The sequence below is a fragment of the Scyliorhinus torazame genome, chromosome 12 (assembly GCF_047496885.1).
Source record: "Scyliorhinus torazame isolate Kashiwa2021f chromosome 12, sScyTor2.1, whole genome shotgun sequence".
NCBI classification, from domain to species: Eukaryota; Metazoa; Chordata; class Chondrichthyes; order Carcharhiniformes; family Scyliorhinidae; genus Scyliorhinus; species Scyliorhinus torazame.
Genome location: NC_092718.1, coordinates 67,506,308 through 67,524,774, shown reverse-complemented (window position 1 = coordinate 67,524,774; position 18,467 = coordinate 67,506,308). Strand labels below are relative to the sequence as shown.

At 54.4% G+C, this 18,467-nt stretch overlaps 1 protein-coding gene across 2 annotated transcripts in view; it reads right to left on the bottom strand.

Annotated features, from left to right (window-relative positions):
- Window positions 1-18,012, bottom strand: part of lsr (lipolysis stimulated lipoprotein receptor) — a 47,332-nt gene extending 29,320 nt beyond the window's left edge. Inside the window, exons 1-4 of one of the 2 annotated variants that reach the window (XM_072468829.1) lie at window positions 17,706-18,012; window positions 9,329-9,670; window positions 6,998-7,117; window positions 4,560-4,616 (exon numbers count right to left, since the gene is read on the bottom strand). In XM_072468829.1, the coding sequence (XP_072324930.1) occupies window positions 4,560-4,616; window positions 6,998-7,117; window positions 9,329-9,670; window positions 17,706-17,748 (562 nt within the window). In that variant the 5' untranslated portion in view covers window positions 17,749-18,012. The remainder of the gene's footprint in view (window positions 1-4,559; window positions 4,617-6,997; window positions 7,118-9,328; window positions 9,671-17,705) is intronic. The other variant, XM_072468830.1, reaches the window with a different exon arrangement.
- Between the last annotated feature and the right edge of the window lie 455 nt (window positions 18,013-18,467).

The window sequence follows — 18,467 nt, the reverse complement described above, 5'->3', positions numbered from 1 at the left end:
GTGCACTGACTATATCTACACCATACATCATGCACTGACTATACCTACACCATACAGCACGTACACAGACTATACCTACATCACACAGCATGTACACTGACTATACCTAAACCATACAGCATGTAGAGACTATACCTACACCATACAGCTTGTACACAGACTATACCGACACCAGACAGCATGTACACAGACTATACCTACACCATACAGCATGTACACAGCGTATACCTACACCAGACAGCATGTACACAGACTATACCTACACCATACAGCATGTACTGACTATACCTACACCATACAGCATGTACACAGACTATACCTACACCAGACAGCATGTACTGACTATACCTACACCATACAGCATGTACTGACTATACCTACACCATACAGCATGTACGGACTATACCTACACCATACAGTATATACTGACTATACTTAAACCACACAGCATGTACTGACTACACCTACACCATACAGCATGTACTGACTATACCTACATCACACAGCATGTACTGACTATACCTACACCATACAGCATGTACGTACTATACCTACACCATACAGCATGTACTGACTATACCTACACCATACAGCATGTACTGACTATACCTACACCATACAGCATGTACTGACTATACCTACACCATACAGCATGTACTGACTATACCTACACCATAAAGCATGTACTGACTATACCTACACCATAAAGCATGTACTGACTATACCTACACCATACAGCATGTACTGGCTATATCTACACCATACAACATGTACTGACTATACCTACACCTTACAGCACGTACACAGACTATACCTACATCACACAGCATGTACACTGACTATACCTAAACCATACAGCATGTACACAGACTATACCTACACCAGACAGCATGTACACAGACTATACCTACACCACACAGCATGTACACAGACTATACCTACACCACACAGCATGTACACAGACTATACCTACACCATACAGCATGTACACAGACTATACCAACACCAGACAGCATGTACACAGACTATACCTACACCAGACAGCATGTACACAGACTATACCTACACCAGACAGCATGTACACAGACTATACCTACACCACACAGCATGTACACAGACTATACCTACACCATACAGCATGTACACAGACTATACCAACACCAGACAGCATGTACACAGACTATACCTACACCAGACAGCATGCACACAGACAATACCTACACTATGCAGCATGCACAGACTATATCTAAACCATACAGCATGTACAGACAAAACTATCCACCATACTGCATGTACACAGATGACACTACACCATACATCATGTACACAGACTATACCTACAGCATGTACACAGACTATACCTACTCCATACAGCATGTACACAGACTATACCTACGCTATATAGCATGTAAACAGACTATACCTACACCATATAGCATGTACAGACTATACCTACACCATACAACATGTGCACAGACGAGGGGCTGGATTCACCGGCGTCACAGCCGCGTGTTTGTTGGCAGTGCTGTTCACTGGCGTTGGGATTCTCTGCTCCTGCCGCTGTCAATGGGAATTCCCATTGAACCGACCCCACGCTGCCGAGAAACACATGGGCAAGTGTGGGTTGCCAGTGACGACCAGCGAATCACGGCCTACATCTTCACCAAATGTTGCAGATGTACAGGTTAGAAAAGGTGGACAGGCTGTACAGGAAATAGCAAGAAACCAAATTTCTCAAGAGCTGTTGGAGAACATAGACCCCTCCCCCAGCAATGCAGCATTGAAACCCACCCCCACCCCACAGAAATCCCTCCCCCAGCAATGCAGCATTGAACCCCCCCTACCCCAGAGAATCCCCTCCCCCAGCAATGCAGCATTGAAACCCCCCCACCCCAGAGAAACCCTTCCGCCAGCAATGCAGCATTGAAGCCCACCCACACCCCACCCCAGGGATACCCCTCCCCCAGCAATGCAGCATTGAAACCCCCCCATCCCACCCCAGAGAAATCACTCCCCCAGCAATGCAGCATTGAACCCCTCCCCCAGCAATGCAGCATTGAAACCCCCCACCCCAGAGAAACCCCTCCCAGCAATGCAACATTGAAACCCACCCCCATCCCACTGCAGAGAAATCCCTCCCCCAGCAATGCAGCATGAATCCCCGCCCCAGGGAAACCCCTCCCCAGCAATGCAGTATTGAAACCCCCCCCCCCGCCCCAGAGAAACTCCTCCCCCAGCCATACACCATTGAAACCCCCCCCCCCCACCCCAGAGAAACCCCTCCCCAGCAATGCAGCATTGAAACCCACCCCCACCCCACCCCAGGGAAACCCCTCCCCAGCAATGCAGCATTGAAACCCCCCCCCACCCCACCCCAGAGAAACCCCTCCCCCAGCAATGCAGCATTGAAACACCCCCATCCCACCCCAGGGAAATCCCTCCCCCAGCAATGCAGCATGAATCCCCGCCCCATGGAAACCCCTCCCCCAGCAATGCAGCATTGAAACCCCCCCCACCCCAGAGAAACCCCTCCCCAGCAATGCAGCATTGAAACACCCCCACCCCACCCCAGGGAAACCCCTCCCCAGCAATGCAGGATTGAAACCACCCCCCCACCCAACCCAACCCCAGAGAAACCCCTCCCCCAGCAATGCAGCATTGAAACCCCACCCACCCCACCCCAGAGAAACCCCTCCCCCAGCAATGCAGCATTGAAACCCCCCACCCCAGGGAAACCCCTACCCCAGCAATGCAGCATTGAATCCCCCCCACCCCACCCCAGAGAAGCCCCTCCCCAGCAATGCAGCATTGAACCCCCCCCACCCCAGAGAAACCTCTACCCCAGCAATGCAGCATTGAAACCCCCCCACCCCACCCCAGAGAAACCCCTCCCCAGCAATGCAGCATTGAAACCCCCCCAGCCCACCCCAGAGAAGCCCCTCCCCCAGCAATGCAGCATTGAAACCCCCACCCCACCCCAGAGAAACCCCTCCCCCAGCAATGCAGCATTGAAACCCCCCCCACCCCACCCCAGAGGAACCCCTCCCCCATCAATGCAGCATTGAAGCCCCCCCCCACTCCACCCCAGAAAAACCCCTCCCAGCAATGCAGCATTGAAACCCCCCCCACCCCACCCCAGAGAAACCCCTCCCCCAGCAATGCAGCATTGAAACCCCCCCAGCCCACCCCAGAGAAGCCCCTCCCCCAGCAATGCAGCATTGAAACCCCCACCCCACCCCAGAGAAACCCCTCCCCAGCAATGCAGCATTGAAACCCCCCCCCACCCCAGAGAAACCCCTCCCCCAGCAATGCAGCATTGAAGCCCCCCCCACTCCACCCCAGAAAAACCCCTCCCAGCAATGTAGCATTGAAACCCCCCCCTCCAAAGAGAATCCCTCAACCCAGCCATGCAGCATTGAAACAGCTCCCCCCCCCACCCCAGAGAACCCCCTCACCCAGCAATGCAGCATTGAAACCCCCCCTCCAAAGAGAATCCCTCAACCCAGCAATGCAGCATTGAAACAACCCCCCAATCCAGAGAACACCCTCGCCCAGCCATGCAGCATTGAAACACCCCCCACCCAGCAATGCAGCATTGAAACCCCCCCCCCCACCCCACCCCAGAGAAGACCCACCCCCAGCAATGCAGCATTGGACCCCCCACCACCACAGAGAACCCCCTCACCCAGCCATGCAGCATTGAAACCCCCCCCACTCCAGAGAACCCCCTCACCCAGCCATGCAGCATTGAAACACCCCCCACCGTAGAGAAACCCCTCACCCAGCAATGCAGCATTGAAACCCCCCCACCCCACCCCAGAGAAACCCCTCCCCCAGCAATGCAGCATTGAAACCCCCCCACCCCACCCCAGAGAAACCCCTCCCCCAGCAATGCAGCATTGAAACCCCCCCACCCCACCCCAGATTAAACCCCTCCCCCAGCAATGCAGCATTGAAACCCCCCCACCCCACCCCAGAGAAACCCCTCCCCCAGCAATGCAGCATTGAAACCCCCCCACCCCACCCCAGAGAAACCCCTCCCCAGCAATGCAGCATTGAAACCCCCCCACCCCACAGAAACCCCTCCCCCAGCAATGCAGCATTGAACCCCCCCCCACCCCAGAGAACCCCCTCACCCAGCAATGCAGCATTGAAACCGTCTTACCCCACCCCACCGTACCCCCCCCACCCCAGGAGAACTCTCTCACCCAGCCATACAGCATTGAACCCCCCCCACCCCAGAGAAACCCCTCCCCAGCCATGCAGCATTGAACCCCCCCCAACCCCAGAGAAACCCCTCCCCAGCCATGCAGCATTGAACCCCCCCCCCTCCAGAGAACCCCCTCACCCACCCATGCAGCATTGAACCCCGCCCCCAACCCCACCCCAGAGAATCTCCTCACCCAGTAATGCAGCAAGGAAACCTCCACCCACCCCAAGAGACTGCTTCGCCCACCAATGCAGCATTGATACCCCCATACTTTGCATGGATGCAATGTTCTTCTCCATCCCAGGAAAGACCCTGTTCTACTCTGAAAGGTGGGAGTTGAGATCAGTACCTGTCATGTTCCCTATCTGTACACCTGGCAACAGGTCAGAGGTCACTCCCGTTCTACCTGGAGAACAAGAGAGAGAGGACAACTGAGTTACCAATCGGATACTGGCCAAGAAAGTTGAGCAAACCCTGGACCTTAAACATTCCTGATTTCAGTTGCAGTTGCTCAGACCCTGATATCCGGAATTCCTCCCCCCACGCCCCACCCTACCACCCCGCAAACCTCTCTCTCTCTCCTCCTTAAAACCTCTTTGTCCAGGTTTAACGCCAGCTGGTCCCCAAATCCCCTTATGGCCAACTTTGTTTGATACTATTCAGTGTTTTGAGAGGTTAAAAACGCGACATGAAAATGTTAAGTCCTTGTCACCTAATGTAATCGTCCTCCTGCTGTGCAGCGCTACAATAATACTGAGAACAAATGTATTCAGGTAAGAACACTCGCCCTGCCTGCCCACCAGGACACATGCGTCTGGGATAGTGTCGATACAGCAAGCGTGTGTGCCTCCCTCGTGCAGAGCCCCCCCCCCCCTCAACACTGCCTCCGACAAGTAACAAGCTTCTTGACCCTCGTAGGTACACACTGAAACCCAATCACCAGACTCCACAGAATCCCGGCTCACCAGCTGCAGCAGATAGTCACAAGCCGGAAAGCAACAAAGCATCTTAATAAACTACTCAATCTGAATCCAAAACATTGAGATTTCCCACAACTGGGGGTGTCAGGTCATTCCTGCATATTCAACAATCGCTGACCGGTCACTAAGTGGATTCAACAGCTGCAGAACGAAACGGACAATGCCAACAGGCGTCTGTGGGTGAGATCACGGCGTTTGTACAGAGTCAGCAGAAAAACATTTCCCTCCCCTTATCAACCGCTGTGCCCCAGTGAGCCAGTGTGTGAGGAATCTGCACTCCAGTGAGAGTCAGTGTGTGTGGACCCCGTACCCCAGAGAGAGTTAGTGTGTGTGGAACCCGTACCCCAGTGAGAGTCAGTGTGTGTGGAACCCGTACCCCAGTGAGAGTCAGTGTGTGTGGAACCCGTACCCCAGTGAGTCAGTGTGTGTGGAACCCGCACCCCAATGAGAGTCAGTGTGTGTGGAACCCGTACCCCAGTGAGAGTCAGTGTGTGTGGAACCTGTACCCCAGTGACAGTCAGTGTGTGTGGAACCCGTACCCCAGTGAGAGTCAGTGTGTGTGGAACCCGCACCCCAGTGAGAGTCAGTGTGTGTGGAACCCGTACCCCAGTGAGTCAGTGTGTGTGGAACCCGTACCCCAGTGAGTCAGTGTGTGTGGAACCCGTACCCCAGTGAGGGTCAGTGTGTGTGGAATCCGTACCCCAGTGAGAGTCAGTGTGTGTGGAACCCGTACCCCAGTGAGAGTCAGTGTGTGTGGAACCCGTACCCCAGAGAGAGTCAGTGCGTGTGGAACCCGTACCCCAGTGAGAGTCAGTGCGTGTGGAACCCGTACCCCAGTGAGAATCAGTGTGTGAGGAACCCTTACCCCAGTGAGGGTCAGTGTGTGTGGAACCCGGATCCCAGTGAGAGTCGGTGTGTGGAACCCGTCCCCCAGCGAGAGTCAGTGTTTGTGGAACCCGTACCCCAGTGAGAGTCAGTGTGTGTGGAACCCGTACCCCAGTGAGAGTCGCTGTGTGTGGAACCCGTACCCCAGTGAGAGTCAGTGTGTGTGTGGAACCCGTACCCCAGTGAGAGTCAGTGTATGAGGAACCCGTACCCCAGTGAGAGTCAGTGTGTGTGGAACCCATACCCCAGTGAGAGTCAGTGTATGAGGAACCCGTACCCCAGTGAGAGTCAGTGTGTGTGGAACCCGTACCCCAGTGAGAGTCAGTGTATGAGGAACCCGTACCCCAGTGAGAGTCAGTGTGTGTGGAACCCATACCCCAGTGATAGTCAGTGTGTGTGGAACCCGTACCCCAGTGAGAGTCAGTGTGTGAGGAACCCGTACCCCAGTGAGAGTCAGTGTGTGTGGAACCCGTACCCCAATGAGAGTCAGTGTGTGTGGAACCCATACCCCAGTGAGAGTCAGTGTATGAGGAACCCATACCCCAGTGAGAGTCAGTGTGTGTGGAACCCATACCCCAGTGAGAGTCAGTGTGTGTGGAGCCCGTACCCCAGTGAGAGTCAGTGTGTGTGTAACCCGTACCACAGTGAGAGTCAGTGTGTGTGGAACCTGTACCACAGTGAGAGTCAGTGTGTGTGGAGCCCGTACCCCAGTGAGAGTCAGTGTGTGTGTAACCCGTACCACAGTGAGAGTCAGTGTGTGTGGAACCCATACCCCAGTGAGAGTCAGTGTGTGTGGAACCCTTACCCCAGTGAGAGTCAGTGTGTGTGGAACCCGTACCCCAGTGAGAGTCAGTGTGTGTGGGACCCGTACCCCAGTGAGAGTCAGTGTATGAGGAACCCGCACCCAGTGAGAGACACGTACCCAGGACAAGCAACTCCACGTAACCTTCAGTGATGCCTGAGGGATCCTGGAATGCGGCGACTGAGCAGTAATACACGCCACCATCTCCCCAAGCTGTCTGCTCCATACTGAGGTCAGCATCTGAATGAGAGAGAAACGTGAATCAAACAAGTGACGCAATACAAAGCATCCTGCTGGTTTCTACATTCACAACTAGAGTCTGGTTCATTTTTTAAAAATTAGCATTCCAACTAAACAGAGAATCTTGATTAACACAGTCGCCACCAGGCTAGCACAGCACTGCTCCCATCCACAGACTGGTCATCGTATCGTGCTGTACTTCAGGAGTCAGGGTTACCAACGAACCAATGGGAAGGGAAGTGGGGTGACGTTGTTAAGTAAGGATGAAATCAGTTCAATAGTAAGAGAGGATATTGACTCAGAAAATCTAGATATAGGTCAGTCTGGACAGAGCTAAGAAGAAACAAGAGGCGGGAAACATTAGTGGTTTTGTCTGAAGGTCTCCAAACAATCGTGGTGAGATAGGGGAAGGAAGTAAACAGGAAATTAAAGATGCTTGTAACAAAGATGCTACAGCAAACATGGGAGGCTTTTATGTAATACCCAATTCTTTTTGTTTCCCAATTAAGGGGCAATTTAGCGTGGCCAATCCTCGTAGTCTGCACATATTTGGGTCGTAGGGGCGAGACCCATGCAGGCACAGGGAGAATGTGCAAACTCCACACGGACTGTGGCCCAGGGCCAGGATCGAACCTGGGACCTCGGCGTCATGAGGCAGCAATGCTAATCACTGCACCTCCGTGAGACTTTAATCTATATATAGATTGGGCAAACCAAATTAGCAACACTACTGTGATGGATTAATTCATGGTGTGTATACAAGTTGGTTCTTTTAGACCAGTATGTTGAGGAACCAACTTGGGAACATGCTATCCTAGATTTGGTGCTATGCAATGAAAAGGGGTTAATTAATAAACTTGTGTGCAGGGTCCTTTCGAGAACATGGAGCATAACATGCTACAATTCTTCATTAGGATGGAAAGTGAAGAAGTTCCAATCTGAAACTAGGGTCCGAAATCTAAATAAAAGGAAACTACGAAGATAGTTGTCTCAGATAAATTGGGGCACTTCATTGTAAAGCCTGACCACGGGTTGGCAATGACTAATATTTAAGGACACCAAAATTGCACACAATGGGTGTGATCTACCGGCCACACCGCGCCAAGGTGCAATGTGGCTGATAAATGACGGGAGACCCCACTCCCGGGATCCATCCGCCTCGCTGTGCCTTGTGAGATCTAACACGATCGAGTGAGACATCGTGATGTGAAGCCCAGCCAGTCACTTTTTGCAAATCTGCATATTAGAGCGAGACAGCTAGTCTCACTCTAATATGCAGTTCCCGGAGGTAACCAAGGCATTGGGATCTATCCCCTTTGCCTCGGAGACCTCGGGCGAACGCCATTCAGTGCTGGTTCCCACAAACAGGGACCAGATGGAACGTCACGCGTAGGGGTCTCCCAGGGGATCAGAGGCCCCCAGGTGCTTGCCCTCTAGGATGGCACCTGGCACTGCCAGCCTGGCAGTAGCATCTGGGTGCCAGCCTGGTATTGCCAAGGTACCCAGGTGGCACTGCTAGCATGTCAAGCTGACATTTTTCACGTGAGGGGGGGGGGGGGTATGGGACTCTGTTCCTATTTGGTTTGTTCAGGCGTGGCTTACCAATGCCCTAGAAAATTGCAGTAAAACATCCCTATTCCTATATTCAAATCTTCTCGCTATGAAAGTCAACGTATCATTTGCCTTCTTTACTGCCTGCTGGACCTGCACACTTACTTTCAGTGACTGATGCACAAGGACACCAAGATCTCGCTGAGGATCCACCTCTCTCAATTTCCACCCATTCAAAAAAATCTGCCTTCCTATTTTTGCTACCAAAGTGTATAACCTTACATTTATCCACATTATACTACATCTGTCCAAATCCAGCTGAAGCATCTCTGCATCCTCCTCATAGCTCACTCTCCCACCGAACTTTGGATCATCTACAAATTTGGAGATCATACATTTAGTTCCCTTGTCCAAATCATTAATATGTAATGTGGACAGTTGGGGCCCTAGCACAGATCCCTGCGGTACACCACTAGTCACCGTCTTTGCTTCCTATCTGCTAACCAGCTTTCTATCGATGAGGACAATGATCAGCCATGATCGCACCGGATGGAGGTGCGCAGGGGGTAGAGCAGGCCCCCGCTCCTCACACCTTCTCCCCTCTTGCCTCCTTGTCCCCAATCCCGTTTAAATTCTTGTGTTCCTTACTGGACTGCTTACCGTTTATGATAGTTACTTTGCGCCCTTGGTAATCGCTGCCCAACGTCACTGCATTGCCCATTTTGGATGCCACAGTGCGCACAGTTCGAGAGTTATCCGGACAGTTCACATAGGGATTATAGTTGGGGTCAGCTTGTTGTAGTTGGTCATTGATCTGATTGTCTGTGCTGCTGGGACTAAAGGCATCCAGGATCCGATCTCGACAGAAGGACTTGTATTTCCAAATAATAGTGGGTGGTTGTGTGGCTGACGTGTCATAATTGCACTTCAGGACGACAGGTTGGAAGAGAATAGCAACTCGCCACGGTTCTGGAACTCTCACCTGGATAGCTGCAGACAGGCCTGAAGAGCACAGAAAGATCCAATAAAGATAAAGTCACACAAATCAGCAAGCAACTGATCACACCAGGGTGCCCAAGACATTGACCCTTCAGGGCACCAGGTAAATTCCCCCCCCCCCCCCCAAATCACCCGGCCCACCCCCACCACATCACGATAGCTCAGTGGTTAGCACTGTTGAATCACAGCACCAGGGTCCCAGGTTCGATTCTCGGCTGGGTTACTGTCTGTGCGGCATCTGCACATTCTCCCAGTGTCTGGTGGGTTTCCTCCGGGTGCTCCGGTTTTCTCCCACAAGCCCTGAAAGACGTGCTGTTAGGTAATTTGGACATTTTGAATTCTCCCTCTGTGTACCCAAACAGGTGCCGGAGCATGGCGACTAGGGGATTTTCAGTTAACTGCATTTCAGCGTTAATGTAAGCCCACTTGTGACAATAAAGATTATTATTATTTTAACTGGCTTCTAATGACCCGTTTTGAGAGTTTGAGGAGTGAGTGACTTGTTTGTTGGAGTCCCAGTATCAGGGTGTGGTTAGTACGTATCATAGAGACTGGAGGAGATGAGTGAGTCAGTGTTGTTGGAATGCTTTAGTCACAGCAGTGAGGAGACTGGGGATGTGTTGGGACAGCAAAGTAAATTATCCCCACATCGGAATCCATCCAGTAAGAATTCTGGGATGAATATGAAGCAGTTGGAATATCTAAAGGTTATCATACACACAGATCCCAGCTCCATTTCCCAAGATACAGCCCATAATCTCGGCAATCTGCCCACTATGGAGAACACCGTGATACTGGCCCTCCCAACTCTCAGGAGATTTTAACCGAATGCACCACCTTCCTGTAGTTCAGGTGGGCATAGAAAATGCCACTTTTCAGCAGAGTGCAAGAGGAGTTTGGAAGCTGGTTCTGAAGAGGAATCATACAGACGTGCGTTTCTCTCTCTCAGATTCTGCCAGACCGGCTGCATTTAGTCCCCCACCCCTCCACCCCCCTCCGATCAGCTCCCAGTCCCTGGACACCAGAGTCCAGGTTCATTCAGCAGACAGGGTGGGGCTACGATGCGGAAATACAAACAAGGAAAATGTCCTTTTAAAATCTGTTCACAATCAAACTTCAGAGAGATTGTTACGGTGCATTCGGACGGATATGTGCCGTTTATGTAAAGGATTCACGGGCAGCACGGTGGCGCAGTGGGTTAGCCCTGCAGCCTCACGGCGCCGAGGTCCCAGGTTCGATCACGGCTCTGGGTCACTGTCCGTGTGGAGTTTGCACATTCTCCCCGTGTGTGCGTGGGTTTCGCCCCCACAACCCAAAGATGTGCAGGCTAGGTGGATTGGCCACACTAGATTGCCCCTTAATTGGAAAAAAATGAATTGGGTACTCTAAATTTATTTTTAAAAATGTAAAGGATTCACATTTCATTAGCTTGTTTCATCTCCATTCCCCCCCACCCACCCACCCTCACCGCACCCACATCCCAAAGTCTTTCACAGTCAGCGAAGAACATCGGTGCATTTGCACACAGCAAGGCCTCACAAGCAGCAAGGTGACAATAATCCAGGTTATCAGTTTTTAAAAAAATATAGCTCTGTGGGATCTTGTACATCCAGCCACGTGGTCCGAACTGAGAAACAAGGCAAACATCCCGTTTTTAAAAATGTCTATATTATTAAATTGGGATGTGATATCGCAAACATGTGTTGCCCGTCCCTAATTGCACTTGAATTTGAGTGGCTTGCCAGAGGGGCAGTTAAAAAAAGTCACATTGCTGTGCAGCGTGGATGTGAAAGCGTGTCCCCAGAACATTAACCTGGATTACTAAACCTCTGGATTACTATCCGAGTGACATATCTCTACATCTGAGCGGCACGGTAGGATAATGGTTAGCACTGTTGCTTCACAGCACCAGGGACCCGGGTTCGATTCCCGACTTGGGTCACAGTCTGTGCGGAGTCTGCACGTTCGCTCCGTGTCTGCGTGGATTTCCTCCGGGCGCTCCGGTTTCCTCCCACAAGTCTCGAAAGACGTGCCATTAGGTGAATTGGACATTCTGAATTCTCCCTCGGTGTACCCGAACAGGCGCCGGAGTGTGGCGACTAGGGGATTTTCACAGTAACTCAATACTTGTGACAATTAAAGGTTAATGTAAGCCTACTTGTGACACTAATAAAGATCATTATTACATCACGATCTTGTCCTGTCAGGAAACAAACAACTGGGACTTCTTTTGTTAAAACGCTGCAGATTATGGGGCAATACAATTGTTCACAACACTAAGAGGACAGGATAAAGTGGAGAGAGGGTTTATTCCTAATCAAGGACAGAGATTCAAAGTAATTTGCCGGATGGTTAGAGGGGAATTGAATAATCTTTCCACCCAGAGCTTGTGGGGGTTCTGGAATTCACTGCTCGAAAAGATGGTGGAGACACGACCCTTGTTACATTTTTTAAAAGCTGAATTTTATACAGTGAGAATGTGGAATGAGGCTCAATTCTCCTGGGGGTTTTAAAGAGCCAAATGGCCTCCACAGCTCTTCTGCACATTTTCAATGTTTCAGTTTGACCCGACTGCAGTCCTCAATCTCCCCCTACCCACCCCACATCCTCCAGTTCAACAGGATTGTCCTCACCTGCTTCCATTCTGAACCATACAGTCATAACCATGGAATCACCTGCAATTAACTTCTATTTCCAATCGTGCACCATGATCTGACCGCTTCCCCAAGGATCAATCTTTGGCACTGTCTATGCTATTTCCATGTACTGCCCCATGGCAACATCAGTCATTTGCACATTTACATTAACTGCACCTCCCTCCATCTCACCACCAACTCTCCTGACCCTCCGTTGTCTCAAATTTGTCATATCCAATACTGGGGAATTGCAATCTCCTGCAGCTAAACTTTTGAGGGACTGAGGTTTGACTAATAAAGTCATATTCTGGCCAATCAGTTCAGCTCACTCCCTGGTCAATGTCGCAGAGTGAAGCAGATCATATGTAACATCAACATACGGACAGAACTTTGGACTTCCCAAGATTACCCATCTTCAAGACAAAGGGTGAGGGAAGGGAAGGGGGAGATGGCGAGGGAAGGGAAGGGGGAGATGGCGAGGGAAGGGGAGGGGGAGATGGCGAGGGAAGGGGAGGGGGAGATGGCGAGGGAAGGGGAGGGGGAGATGGCGAGGGAAGGGGAGGGGGAGATGGCGAGGGAAGGGAAGGGGGAGATGGCGAGGGAAGGGAAGGGGGAGATGGCGAGGGAAGGGAAGGGGGAGATGGCGAGGGAAGGGAAGGGGGAGATGGCGAGGGAAGGGAAGGGGGAGATGGCGAGGGAAGGGGAGGGGGAGATGGCGAGGGAAGGGGAGGGGGAGATGGCGAGGGAAGGGAAGGGGGAGATGGCGAGGGAAGGGGAGGGGGAGATGGCGAGGGAAGGGAAGGGGGAGATGGCGAGGGAAGAGAAGGGGGAGATGGCGAGGGAAGGGGAGGGGGAGATGGCGAGGGAAGGGGAGGGGGAGATGGCGAGGGAAGGGGAGGGGGAGATGGCGAGGGAAGGGGAGGGGGAGATGGCGAGGGAAGGGAAGGGGGAGATGGCGAGGGAAGGGAAGGGGGAGATGGCGAGGGAAGGGAAGGGGGAGATGGCGAGGGAAGGGAAGGGGGAGATGGCGAGGGAAGGGAAGGGGGAGATGGCGAGGGAAGGGAAGGGGGAGATGGCGAGGGAAGGGAAGGGGGAGATGGCGAGGGAAGGGAAGGGGGAGATGGCGAGGGAAGGGAAGGGGGAGATGGCGAGGGAAGGGAAGGGGGAGATGGCGAGGGAAGGGGAGGGGGAGATGGCGAGGGAAGGGGAGGGGGAGATGGCGAGGGAAGGGGAGGGGGAGATGGCGAGGGAAGGGAAGGGGGAGATGGCGAGGGAAGGGAAGGGGGAGATGGCGAGGGAAGGGAAGGGGGAGATGGCGAGGGAAGGGAAGGGGGAGATGGCGAGGGAAGGGAAGGGGGAGATGGCGAGGGAAGGGGAGGGGGAGATGGCGAGGGAAGGGGAGGGGGAGATGGCGAGGGAAGGGGAGGGGGAGATGGCGAGGGAAGGGGAGGGGGAGATGGCGAGGGAAGGGGAGGGGGAGATGGCGAGGGAAGGGAAGGGGGAGATGGCGAGGGAAGGGGAGGGGGAGATGGCGAGGGAAGGGGAGGGGGAGATGGCGAGGGAAGGGAAGGGGGAGATGGCGAGGGAAGGGAAGGGGGAGATGGCGAGGGAAGGGAAGGGGGAGATGGCGAGGGAAGGGAAGGGGGAGATGGCGAGGGAAGGGAAGGGGGAGATGGGAAGGGAAGGGGGAGATGGCGAGGGAAGGGAAGGGGGAGATGGCGAGGGAAGGGAAGGGGGAGATGGCGAGGGAAGGGAAGGGGGAGATGGCGAGGGAAGGGAAGGGGGAGATGGCGAGGGAAGGGAAGGGGGAGATGGCGAGGGAAGGGAAGGGGGAGATGGCGAGGGAAGGGGGAGATGGCGAGGGAAGGGGGAGATGGCGAGGGAAGGGAAGGGGGAGATGGCGAGGGAAGGGAAGGGGGAGATGGCGAGGGAAGGGAAGGGGGAGATGGCGAGGGAAGGGAAGGGGGAGATGGCGAGGGAAGGGAAGGGGGAGATGGCGAGGGAAGGGAAGGGGGAGATGGCGAGGGAAGGGAAGGGGGAGATGGCGAGGGAAGGGAAGGGGGAGATGGCGAGGGAAGGGAAGGGGGAGATGGCGAGGGAAGGGAAGGGGGAGATGGCGAGGGAAGGGAAGGGGGAGATGGCGAGGGAAGGGAAGGGGGAGATGGCGAGGGAAGGGAAGGGGGAGATGGCGAGGGAAGGGAAGGGGGAGATGGCGAGGGAAGGGAAGGGGGAGATGGCGAGGGAAGGGAAGGGGGAGATGGCGAGGGAAGGGAAGGGGGAGATGGCGAGGGAAGGGAAGGGGGAGATGGCGAGGGAAGGGAAGGGGGAGATGGCGAGGGAAGGGAAGGGGGAGATGGCGAGGGAAGGGAAGGGGGAGATGGCGAGGGAAGGGAAGGGGGAGATGGCGAGGGAAGGGAAGGGGGAGATGGCGAGGGAAGGGAAGGGGGAGATGGCGAGGGAAGGGAAGGGGGAGATGGCGAGGGAAGGGAAGGGGGAGATGGCGTGGGAAGGGAAGGGGGAGATGGCGAGGGAAGGGAAGGGGGAGATGGCGAGGGAAGGGAAGGGGGAGATGGCGAGGGAAGGGAAGGGGGAGATGGCGAGGGAAGGGAAGGGGGAGATGGCGAGGGAAGGGAAGGGGGAGATGGCGAGGGAAGGGAAGGGGGAGATGGCGATGGAAGGGAAAGGGGAGATGGCGAGGGAAGGGAAGGGGGAGATGGCGAGGGAAGGGAAGGGGGAGATGGCGAGGGAAGGGAAGGGGGAGATGGCGAGGGAAGGGAAGGGGGAGATGGCGAGGGAAGGGAAGGGGGAGATGGCGAGGGAAGGGAAGGGGGAGATGGCGAGGGAAGGGAAGGGGGAGATGGCGAGGGAAGGGAAGGGGGAGATGGCGAGGGAAGGGAAGGGGGAGATGGCGAGGGAAGGGAAGGGGGAGATGGCGAGGGAAGGGAAGGGGGAGATGGCGAGGGAAGGGAAGGGGGCGATGGCGAGGGAAGGGGGAGATGGCGAGGGAAGGGAAGGGGGAGATGGCGAGGGAAGGGAAGGGGGAGATGGCGAGGGAAGGGGGAGATGGCGAGGGAAGGGAAGGGGGAGATGGCGAGGGAAGGGAAAGGGGAGATGGCGAGGGAAGGGAAGGGGGAGATGGCGAGGGAAGGGAAGGGGGAGATGGCGAGGGAAGGGAGGGGAGAGATGGCGAGGGAAGGGGGAGATTGCGAGGGAAGGGGGAGATTGCGAGGGAAGGGGGAGATTGCGAGGGAAGGGGGAGATTGCGAGGGAAGAGGGGAGATTGCGAGGGAAGAGGGGAGATTGCGAGGGAAGAGGGGAGATTGCGAGGGAAGAGGGGAGATTGCGAGGGAAGAGGGGAGATTGCGAGGGAAGAAGGGAGATTGCGAGGGAAGAAGGGAGATTGCGAGGGGAGCGGGGAGATTGCCAGGGAAGAGGGGAGATTACCAGGGAAGAGGGGAGATTGCCAGGGAAGAGGGGAGATTGGAGGGAAAAGGGAGATTGCGAGGGAAAAGGGAGATTGCGAGGGAAGGGGGAGATTGCGAGGGAAGGGGGAGATTGCCAGGGAAGGGGGAGATTGCCAGGGAAGGGGGAGATTGCCAGGGAAGGGGGAGATTGCCAGGGAAGGGGGAGATTGCCAGGGAAGGGGGAGATTGCCAGGGAAGGGGGAGATTGCCAGGGAAGGGGGAGATTGCCAGGGAAGAGGGGAGATTGCCAGGGAAGAGGGGAGATTGCGAGGGAAAAGGGAGAATGCGAGGGAAAAGGGAGATTGCGAGGGAAGGGGGAGATTGCAAGGGAAGGGGGAGATTGCAAGGGAAGGGGGGGATATTGTGAGGTAAGGGGGGGAAGATTGCGATGGAAGAGGGGGGGGGGAGATTGCAAGGGATGGGGGGAGGGGGGTGCGGAAAGAGTGAGAGAGAGAGAGAGAGAGTGTGATTCTGAGTTTTTCCAGCTCTCTTTCAATCCGTTTCACCTCTTGCTAAATGCTGGTACTCCATTTTTAGTGTAAACTGCCAATTGAAATGCAACTTGTAATCTGCCTTTGTTCACAGGAACATGCTGGGAGCACTGACCCTGGGGTGAAGCTGAAGGTGACTTCTTGCAGGCGAGCTCTGCTCACTAATACTGTTTGCTCTTCCTGCCCTGACTATTTGTCCACAGCCTGCGTGAGGCGTGCTTCGAGCCCACGCTTTCAAACCAAGTGGATCACTCCAAGTGTGACACAGGATCTCAACACGTCACATCTGCTCCTGTTGTCAACAATGTCTGGAAAACCCCCAACCGACCCGTTAGGTAATATCTCCCCGCTGCTGACTCTGACCGTGCTTCAACCATCCAAGTCTTTCATTACCTCTTCTTTGAAGAAATGTTTTCCAACACCTCACAGGGTACAGGTCGGAGTATGGCCCGTATTTGTCCTGGGTCACTGCAGTGTCCCTGTTTACATACTGACCTCCTCTCAGCTACATTACAAAAGATTGAGAACTGTGACAATGAGGATCATTTCTGCTTCATTAAAATATCAAAGGGTCCAGAATTTCTTCAACCCCCCTCCCCCCAGTCACTGGCAACTTTCTGCTTTCATTGAATGATATGAGAGGGGACTGTTCAGCCCATCACACAAATGCTTACTCTTTGGAAGAATAGCCATTCTCCACTCCCATTCAGGTATTTATCCAACTTTTGTTTGACTTTTGCCAGGTGTTCATCCGGGATGACCCCACAGATCAGCCCCCCTTCATTGGGCAGCGCACTGGAAGTCAGCAAGCGCTCGTAGCTCACCCTGTGAGCCAGAGTCACCCACGAGGGTACCCTCGCCCACCAGGGGCACCCTCACCCACCAGGGGCACCCTCACCCACATAGGACACTCTCATCCACCGGGGGCACCACACCCACCAAAGACACCTAGCGCACACAGGGTACTTTCACCCACACACAGTACTCTCACCCACAGTTCATACTTTCACCCACACACGGTACTCTCACCCACAGATCATACCCTCACCCACACAGAGCACCCTCACCTGCCTGGGGCACCCACATCACCAAGGGCACCTTCATCACCAAGGGCACCCTCGATGACGACCAAGAGCACCCTCGATGACCACCCACTGGGGCACGGGAGGGGCACCCTCACCCAGGAGGGGCACCCTCACCCAGGAGGGGCACCCTCACCCAGGAGGGGCACCCTCATCCATGAAGGGCCCCCTCGCCCAGGAGGGGCACCCTCGCCCAGAGCCAGGGGCGCTCAATCTGCCAAACTGGCCAACACTTGGCTGCCGCCAGGTTGGGGCCTGTGTTGGGGGAGGGGACTGACTGGCTTTTCAGTAAATCAGCGCTGGGACAACACCGGGACCCTGAGGAAACTCTCTGATTCCAATTCACACATTCGCGGCCTACCCACCTGCCAGGGCAGCGATAGCAGCCAGGAGGCTCCTGCCCAACATGTCTCCTGCCACCTCCCAATCCTCCAGTAGCAGAAACTGGGAATTTTCTCCACACCTTCAGGAAGCAGAAACTGACTCCACACCTTCAGAAGCACCTTAACCAATACCATGAGAGGGGGGGGGGGTGTTCAACCCCAGAGCAAACTTCAAAGTCGCCCCACTGCCCCTCAAACCAGCCTGTGCCACCCTGAGCGGGAGTTGCCAGAGCAGAGCAGCCACCACCGCACTGGCTTCGGCCCAGCTCCCTGAGTTTGTGGACCCGGGTTAATGGAATCCAATTCACCACCCCCCTGGGTGCCCAGGGAATGGAAGAAGCCGACAGGTTGTTGCAGAAACTCGCTGTTTACAAAAGGCGGAACCATTGAGGACAAAGTGAATGAGGAAAGGGGAAAAACTCATTCCCCAGTCCTGCCCCATTCCAAAGACAGCGAGCCCCTGGGTGGAAATTTCAATCCAGGAGAAGCGTTTTTGCAAAAGAGGAATGTGGGAACTGATACCAGGCAGCTTGCTGCCGGACATTCACAAAGCTGAGGTTCAGAGGTGACCTCTGCTTCCCTCCACCCCCCCTTTCACCTGGTTTGAGATGTTCCTGCCGGTGAAACATTAACCTCGGCACAAAGTCCCAGAGCCACTGAAGCACAAAGTTATTTGAATTTCAAAAAAGTTCTCCGTTAGGGAGGGGCGAATGAAAGAGAGAGGTATGGGGGGAGGGAGAGAAT